Source organism: Dermacentor silvarum, chromosome 3 (genome assembly GCF_013339745.2).
Source record: "Dermacentor silvarum isolate Dsil-2018 chromosome 3, BIME_Dsil_1.4, whole genome shotgun sequence".
NCBI lineage: Eukaryota > Metazoa > Arthropoda > Arachnida > Ixodida > Ixodidae > Dermacentor > Dermacentor silvarum.
This window is the reverse complement of record NC_051156.1, coordinates 66,986,495-66,996,069: the sequence shown is the minus strand read 5'-3', so window position 1 is coordinate 66,996,069 and position 9,575 is coordinate 66,986,495. Positions and strand designations below refer to the sequence as shown.

The 9,575-nt window shown below is 45.3% G+C and overlaps 1 protein-coding gene across 1 annotated transcript; it reads left to right on the top strand.

Moving 5' to 3' along the window:
• The first annotated feature begins 2,633 nt into the window (after nucleotides 1–2,633).
• Nucleotides 2,634–7,838, top strand: LOC125943809 (uncharacterized). The gene is made up of 3 exons (XM_049663334.1): nucleotides 2,634–3,620; nucleotides 4,519–4,616; nucleotides 7,642–7,838. The coding sequence occupies exons 1-3, from the start codon at nucleotides 3,477–3,479 to the stop codon at nucleotides 7,760–7,762; spliced, it is 363 nt and encodes a 120-aa protein (XP_049519291.1). The 5' UTR covers nucleotides 2,634–3,476; the 3' UTR covers nucleotides 7,763–7,838.
• The last annotated feature ends 1,737 nt before the right edge of the window (nucleotides 7,839–9,575 follow it).

Genomic DNA, 9,575 nt, shown 5'->3' with positions numbered 1-9,575 from the left:
CCTGAGCGACAAGCACAGGCAAAAGCAGCCGTTAAACCCTTGCCTAACCACAATGGTTCTGCAGTGGCCCCCGGCTCCGAGCGAGTGCCGCTGTGACGCCTCTCCGCAGCAGATCACGTGGCGTGACGTCACACCTGCCACACTGCGCTCCGGCGGCTTAAGATCATTGCGATATGATGAATGACCTTGCGAGGCATGATGTAGCAGGGCTTTCGCTCTAAAATATATTATGACAATAATAAGATAGCTCTAAGAACTGTTTATTCTCTGCAGTGTATCGTGCACTACAGGCAGAGCGGCCACTTTGCATTTGCTCATTCATATTGCTCACCAAACCTCCCATTTTGGAACAATAACTCATTCTTGTACAAGTCCAGTAGGCAATACTCACAACTTTTCTGCTGTTGCTCTGTGTAGCTGTTTTTCCTGAGACCTCTTGACACAGTAACAAAACCTGTGTCGATCAAAGTGGTCAATAAGCAGGGTACTTGTGAGGATGTACAGCTCACCACTAGCAACAAGAAGAGATTGAATTTCATAAAATTCTGGAAACTCCCCATCATGTGACACCAAACACTTCCACATCTGTATTTGCGTCGATCAAGTGGTCGCATGTTGTACCTCATGAACTGTTTTTGGCAACCTTGTTTGGCACATTCTGGGAGCATGCCCCAGTCAGCAGGCCTGCTTTGTGCTGTTCTCAGCCCTTCATAGAGTTGACAACTGTGTAGCTCATAGCTCAGTTTTAACTGATGCCTTTTCGCGAGCGTGAAGGTCAAGTTCTTGAAGTTTTTTATGCAGGCTGCCATCTTTTTGAAGTACTGGTGCTTCGCTTCGAAGCGCATTGCCCAGAAGTTCTTCAACGGGCCTACCTCGCGCGCAAACCGTCCATAGTGCACCATGTAGTGCAACTTAGGTGTAACAGTGCTGGGGCCGTATCGCTCAGCAAAGTCTGTTAAAAATGACTGCACAAGCACATCAAGGTATGCTAGCCGCTCGGCAGGAATCTCTGGTGCAAATACAATGTCCACAATTTCTCTATACTGCAAAAGCAGCTCCCAGTCCTTATTTCCTTCTGGGATCCTATCCCCCAGAATTAATGGAAGGAACCTTAATAGGCACCACTTGCTTGACGCTGTTCCTTTCAAACAAGCGTTACTGGTCAGAAATGTCGCATTGATTTCAACTGCTTGTTTTTTGCATCGTTTGGACCATACTCAAGTTGCATACTGCGTCTACGTCTCTCCTGGACAGTAAGGCAGCAGATAACATAGAGTTCAAAACGCGGCGCAGAACACACTCTGCTCCTCCCTCTAAAACATCATGCATGAGGTCAGGTGGCAGCTGGCGGGTGACATCAACATAAGGCAACTGGAGGAGAGCAGATGCCTCGTTCTCACCGTACAGGCGTTTGTTTGTGGCACTATTCACAGCAATTGCCTGAAGATGAAGTTTATGCCTTTCTCTGGTGCGTAGTTTACACATGCTTTCGCTTGTCTGAAGTGATAACCGATTCGTGGACACCATGCAGAACCTGCATACACGGCCAGTACTGAAGCAGCATGAAAAGCCTCCTAGACGGTGCATTGACAGGTTGTCACCACAAAAGCCATACAATAGCACTTGGGCATTTGTCATGACACCATTCAAGTCAAAAGTGAGGCCTTTGTCGTACAGGTGGTTAAGGTCTGTCAACAGCGGCTGCAGCACGGTTGCGAGACCATAGGTCTTTACATGTACATAGCGCACAAGCATTACCATATATATGCTCTGCAGCTTCGACCTGTACTTGGCATGGAGGTTGAGCAGGCAGCAGTAAACGGCCAGAAGCTTATGGGTTCCTCGTTTGGCCCCCAGTGGATTGACTACCTCAATCTCATCAGTATAAAACAAAATAATTATCGTGTAAGCACAATTTTCTGGTATCAGAGACCGAAGGTGCTCTCTGTACAGCATGCCATCTGTGCAATCTCTGTAAACACTCGGCGCATGGTCCCTAGGCTTCGGTGTATTCAAATGAGCCACAATGTCTGGTATATTGCAGAGCACATGAAGTAGCTTTGGCAACGGCCCATAATGATACATGCCCCCCTGGCTTAAGACTTGCTCCTCCGGTGCAACAAAAGGAAATGTCTCTTTGGCATACTTGTCCCTGGCACGTTTCTTGTCGAGCCCTTTAAAGAGCTCGGGCACGAACGAGCAACGCAGCAGGAGGTCAAGTTCCCGAGCTGCTCCCGATGCCCTCACAGCATGTGCTATTTCATTAGCATATGCTTTCATTACGAGCTCAAAAACCAGCTGCAGTTCGGAAAACAATTTTTCAACAGCCGCGTGGGACAAGTTATGGAGCTCAGTAGCATTGAAAAAGAACTTCCATATTGCAGTCTTCGCTTCTTCCAGAAAGCATTGAAAGTCAGCGTTTCGATTTGCCGTTCGTGTATGGGGAGAATCGTTAGGTAATTCGTCTTGGATGCCACAGCTTTCTGGCTCCATGGGCTCGGGGTCCGTTTCCTGGAGAAAACATTCACTGTCCATTTGATCCGAGTGGTCTGCATTGCTTGCATCTCCGTGGGAACGGTGCTGCAAACTGCTGCCAGTATCTTCCAGTAAGGTTCTGTGACGGCGGTACAAATGCGATCTGTACGATGAAAAGTTTGCGTACGTATTAGCGCAGCCGCCGATGCCACAAAAAACACTGAAGTTGGCCTCCGCACTGTGAACCACACCAATGTGGTTAATCACCTTGGTGAACTGCGACGAGAAGAACGGGCATCGAGGGCAGTATCTCACTTCCATTACACGGCACACGCGTGAACAGAAGCAGTCCTCTTCTTGAAAACAAAAGCAGCGCTGGCTGACCACGTCCAGTGCAGCGACCCGGAACACAAAGTCCGCGGCTACAGATGCCACAACACGCGCTTTTAACTTCTTGCGTTAAAGACAGCTTTCACACACTGGAGCAAGTCACCGGAAAAACATGCCTTCCGTGATGCGAACACTGCTTGCTACACTTCAGTGTAGAATACGTGTAGACGCTGCCGCGCGCGCAACTTCTCGACATACATATGCGCAGCGTGAGCAAAGCATGCGATGTGCTTTATAATAAATATTGAATAATTCACTAAACTTAAATATTGACGTAGTATAGCACGTTTTTATAAACGTGGTTTGTTCTTAAAGTAAGATGAGCCAGTATGAGCAATATTTTCTTGAGGGCCGTAAGCGAACACACTAATAACTTAGCGTTAACGCCTGTGCTGCCATCCCTCGACGTTTTCTCGCTGCCGCTATATAGGTTTTGTTTGCGCTCGCACTAGCTGTACTCAGGCTTCGAGTGCTACGAGTGGCATTTCGCACGTTGGTTCTTTGTTCGTTCTTTATTCTACGTTTTGCGCGTGCGTTTCTTTACTTTTCGCCCACGTGCGTTTGCAACTTTTCGCCCACGTGCGTTTCGCTTTGCGCCTCTGTTTCTCGACATGGCGTTTAAATGTCTGGTGACATTTCGAGAGCTCAATACAGTGGTGAATTTCACTGGCGAGTGGAAAAAACACGAGCTATTCAGCTACCTGCAGAAGACCGATGTTCTCGCCGGACAAGACTGCGCCTCCCTGAGCTTGCAGGTGAGTAATCACGAGCTGCAGCGTTGCATTTTCTACTATATTTACTGCTTGTAAACGACAGGTAGTTAAAGACTAGCATTGCTAGCACGACCAATTATCTCTTTCAATTCATTGCATGTATGAAGTGTTAATTTCGCGAGTAGCGTGCTAAGCGTTGCGCTTTTCAAGACACCGTTGTGCGCTTTTGCGCTATCGAAAGAGAGATGTTTTACTCTTGCTTATTCGCCGTATGAAATTCGAGCTGTATCGCTCAAAATTTACCGTTATTGTTGCCGCCGGCTTTGCTTGTTGCCGCCTATCACAAAGTGCGACCGCACTTTTGCTGCCTATTGCTACGTATAGGCCGGCATGTTCAGACTACATCGGGACGGTGTTGTTGCTACCTTGATGCCGGTAGTTGCCCCTCATTAGCTTTATGTAACGTTAATATCGGCTGCGTGGCGAGGTCCGCGGTGCCGAGCCATTGTCCTGCTTCAGCGCTACGCTGCGTGTCATGCTCATATATAATTTGACAAAACTGCATTTGGAAACAGGAGATATTGGCATTGTGGACAGGATGTTGGGAACAGAAAGCTTTCACAATTTCCTTTTCTCTAATTGAATGAAATTTGTCCAAACTAGACACAAGTGCTATATGATGATGTGGTTGCGGTCCTTATTATGCTGCGTCAAAGAACGTATATGGTCAGTGCAGCATTGCTGAAGCTTAGCCGCTTAAACCACATTTTTACCTTAATAGTAATAAATAAAAACAAAGCAATGCCTCGTTTTACTAACCGTGATATGGCCGGTTGAGCTGCACCACGGTTTTGTGCATAAATATGCTTGGCTGCATTTTAAACAGATTTTACTGCAACAGGTTCAAACAATATTTGATGAATGTAATTTCCCTTGGCAGGTCTTTGATGAAGATTTTGGAATGTTTGTGGACACGACAAATGATTTTGTTGTCCCCCATAAAGCTAAACTGAAAATAAAAGAAGCAAGTGAATTTCGGTAAGTGCAGATTTTGTGCATATGTATGTTATATGTATATCGGAGCATTGATTTTTGGAACGAAGTGCAGCTGTACGCGCCAACCAGTAAATGTATCTTGAATGATAGCTATGGTGGCACTGACCAAGTGACATGTCCTGTGTGCCTTTGCTGTTGTCATTGCTGTAATAAATTCTCCCTGCTTTCATTGGAGTATGTGCTGTGGGTTCTGAAAAGGCAACTTGGAAGCTCTGTTAATGTTGGTTCTACTAACAGCATCTCGTACTCTTTGACTTGTTTTGGCTAGCACAAATGAGTGGACTTAGATGCACAAAGCTCTCCATGTGCAAGCCTTCATAACAGCGCTTCATTACTGGCCAGCACCCTGGTTTTTGCATCCTGTTTCATGGGTGGACCGGACCCTTGGGATGCTGACCAATCATCACTTTTACAAATTCTTGCATACGAAAGCTTTGTGAATCGGCTCTCGGGTTCCTTCGTGCACCTCTTTACTGTTTCAAAACATTGAAGTGCTATGCTATTACAAAGATTGCCAGTATCAGAAATGTTTGTACTCTCGTTGTGTTGTCTCTGTAAAAGAATATGTATGCTTTGCAGCAGCTTTTGCGAATGCATTGCTTGTGCTTGCAGGTATTCATTAAGCTGGACTTGTATTCAGCAGTAACAAACCAGCACATAAAAATGCACTTCGTGACAAGTTTTCAGGCCATATTTTATTCTAATCACAGGTATTTCTGTGAAGTAAGAACCATTTCTGGCAGTCTTTGTACCAGTTATATCAAAGGTGCAAGGTGTTTGGAGCACAATACATCTCCCTTTGCAGCGGCAAAGCTTGGCTGCATGCTGCCCGCTATGCTTTATCTGTGGCCCTTGCACGGAGAGGAAGCTGCCTATGTTCCTGAATGTGCTGCCTACCTGTTTTGGCCCCTCTTATTTTCTTGAAGTGCAAGATGGGTAACACTGCCCTCAAGCAGCTAGCAAACCTGTAAAAGAAATAGCAGATGTGATTGTCTGCAGAAATGCTTTCTTTAGTGGCTCTATTAGCCACTTGATGTATGGCAAAAGCTCATAATCTGGTCCAAACTCGGCCGCTTTAATCTACGAAAACGTATGTCGTGCCCTTTGCAGGGTACAACAAAGGGCTGTGAAAATGAGGTCTTCTATAATTTAGCACGACTCAAAGATGCAGTATTCAGTGTCAGAGCATACTAAAACATGACAACCAAATAACAAAGGGGCCCGGACTCTGACAAGGTGGGTTCCTTAAGCCCATAGTAATAAGGAGCTTCTTGGCACGTCTATTGGGTAGCAGCACTTAAGAGTAGCCATCTGAACTGCACATGCATGAGCTGTCTTCCACTTCCTTATGTGCGTTTCTGCCTCGCTATTGCTCTTGTCAGTTGTGTTCAACTTGGTGGTTACATGATGTTGGTCGTCTTCGGTATCTGAGCTGTGAGCTGAATGCTTATGCTAAATATGAAGTTCTAACTTTGCTCACAAGTACCTTACCGTGGTGTACAGCCAAAAATGTATGTTTATAATTGGGTGACACTAAGGAGGGATAAGAGAAACATGCTCATTTTGCCACCAATTCCTGTGTCCATTTTCCCGTCTTCTTGTGACATAGTCCTATTATTCATGTTTTGAAGGCCCACAGCTAGGCTGCCTCTGTGCAAAAATCTGTCAAGTGGCGAGGTTGTATTGTCGTTAAATGACCGAGTAATGGAAAAAAAGCTGCATGTCCTGGCACACTGTGACATGATTGTATTATTTGACTAAAACCACTGCTTCGATGAGCTTCCATGTATTGTATAGAAATATAGAAATGGGGTATGTTTGTGTTAGAGGGCACAGCAGCAATGTATTATAGGACAATAGGATGCACAGCTGCTATGCATGTGAGCCAAAGATTTGCTTTAACAACAGCAAATGCCACGCAATGTTGGTCGCACACGGGATAGTGTTTAGCAATTCCGAATGGTGAAAAAAAAGCTCATTGCAAAATTACTCAGTGCATAAATATTAAAAAGGTGGAATTAAACTAGCAGTAGCATCAAGTGCCACAAATATATGTAATTTTTGCATGGATACTGCCCAGTTGAGATGACACAGACTTGGTGCCACAATCCTGCTTTATTGGCAACAGACCTCTTGTGAAGAGCACCCATCACGTGAGTATTGATGCTGCTTGCTGCAGAACTTTTGTCCTCACCCACCATTCATTGTCACATTTCATATTACTGTAGACTATAGATAATTCAAACTCAAGGGGACCTCAGACTTTGCATTAACAGAAGTATGAATTATCAGATGCAAGCATAAATATGACTCAGGGCAGCATATTAGCTTACATGGCAAGAAAAATCCTTTTGATCGGGAATAGTTGACTGCTTTCTTGCAGCATATGACTTCAAAGCAAAGTTTTATATTCCAGCAAGGGCAGCAAGTTCTTTCTTAGTCTTCCAAGGTGATGACGAACTTGCGTGTCTCAGCGATGTGGTGAAAGTCATATCAATTAAGTTCACGCAGACCATTGGCTTTATTTTTGCTGTTTTAAAGATGTATGATCGTAAATGTTCAACTGGGTGTGGCAAAGGCATCTAATTTTGCCAGTACAAACAAGCAAAAGTATGAATTAACGCAATGGTGCAGTTCGAATGAAGTGGCATTTAAATACATTGAAAACATAGCGGGCCAACCAAAAATTCCAAATTAGTTTGAACTGAGAGTACAAAACATCCCAAGTTTGAATTACTCTGAGTCTACTGTAATGATGAGAAGCATGTCGTAATGTTCATGCCTGCTGGGAGGCAGACAAAGGCAGGGGAAGCATGTACAAAGAAACCAGCACAGGAGAAAGGTGCAGCAGGGTGAAAAAGCAAAGCAAATGCTTGTTGCATGACATGAACCACGGGCTAGCGACCAAAGTGAACGCTTTCCTGGCTCTCCTAAGAGCATCTGAATTAAAAGCATTGTTGGAAATCTGCAAAATTTTGAACTCTTGTTTATTTTTCCTGTATTTTAGGATTGTTGACGTCCTTGATGTCGAGGTGGTGCCAGAGACGCAGCAACAAATGCCTGCACGCACGGTCTACACGCTGCCGAATCCGACCATTAACCCTGAAGATGAGCATGGAAAATCATGAGCCTGGGAAGCATTTCAGGAACAGAAATCAAGTAGTGCAATGGCTTTTCCGTGACCTCTGCTCATACACAATGTAAGCCTCCTAAGCATGACGTTAGCATGTTTATTACATTTCATGCGCATCCCTTTGATGGCACTTACTGCTTGTTGTTTAGTAATGTTGCTTAATGTTCTCAGTATTGGTGTGTAGTGAATATTTAAGGCCTCAGTGCATGCTTTGGGACTATCAGTTGCACATGCAGCTGTCCTGGAGCTCACAATTGCAGGGAAAAGGCTGTGCCTTTATGTGTGTACAGACTTGCTGCAAAGGAAACTAGTGACTCCCTGTACACCTGCCAACATATTTGTATTGTGCTGCCTTCCAAACTTCGTCTTGTCAGTTATGTTTGTAGAGCACATGAGAGAGAGACGAGACTGTACCAGCACCGCAACTCGAACTCAACAGATTTTTATTTCTTCCGTTCCCAGCCAACTAAGCTCCCGCACCATACGTGGCATCGCCTGACCTCGTCTTCTTTCCTAGGGCAATTGCGTCGATTGCTGGCGCTACATGCTAACATTTCTCATGCAGCATACTAAAAATAATTTTTATGCAGTGCCTGCACATGTGATATTGTGGCATGGGCATAAGTAACATTCTCAGTGTTTTGTCTTTTGCAGTGTGCTGACACAGTTGAGAACTTGATTTTTTTACATGATGCGTGGTGTGTAAATCAGTTTCATTAATTTCTGCTTCTCTCGGCTAAGGCCCAATCAGTGTTTTGCTAACTGTTTGCAGCATTACAAAAGCTGGACCCTTAGACAGTCAAAGGGCGTGAACAGGCATGTCCTCAAAAACTAGTCATTTGGTCAGGATACCATTGATCTTCCGATTAGTTTTCAAGCTTGCACTTATTTGTTGCCGAAGGCTGTGGCTTTCATAATGCTGCACCCTGTTCATGAAAGAGCATGGAATGTCATTTCTGCAAGCCAGTGTATAACTAGTCAATAACATGCTTAGTTGTAAATATTGGATGTCTATTCCATACCTGCCAACTCTCCCGAATTCTCAGGGAGCCTCCCAAATTTTTCTCGCATCTCCCGATTGTACGAACGCGACCTCAAATCTCCCGAAAAGTGGCCGCCACTTTTTTTTACGGCCTGTAATATAACCATGGGGAAAAGCGGCGCCGGAGCAGTTCGTCACCAGGATACACTGTGATTTGTGGTAGTGGCCGCCGGCACGACCACGAACGCGACCAGCCGACGGGCGATGCCATATTGGATTTTCCGGATTGGCTAGTCTCACGCTTAGTCAAGCATTTTTAGCAATCCAGTCGTTATATGACCGTGAGCTGCGCTTGGCTTCAGTTGGCTTTGTCAGGTTGTCGAGTGAAGTGCGAATGCCGAACTACTCTTTGTTTCACTGAGCTTAGTTGGAACGATGGATGGCACTTTCAAAAGCCAAGAATAAGTACCGTATCTTCCGGTCTATAACTCGCACCTTTGTATAAGACGCACCCCTCTCAGAACGGCAGTTTTTCCCGGAAAAAGACGTATATAAGTCGCACCGGTGTATAAGACGCAGCTGTTCGTTCGGTAAGCCATTAAGAAAAAAATTAGTGACGTTTCACTCGGTGAACGCTGGTCATGCGCAAGCGCATGAGTGGGATATATGGTTACTCCAGCCGCATTTCTGCCGTCGTAGCTGCCGCGATGTTCCGTATAAAGTCCAAGGGCGATAACATCGTCCCCGCGCCCCATATGCTGTATGTGCGAGTGAAAGCCTGCGACTGTGAGCCGAATCGCGCACAAGGGAGGAAAGCGGGAAGACG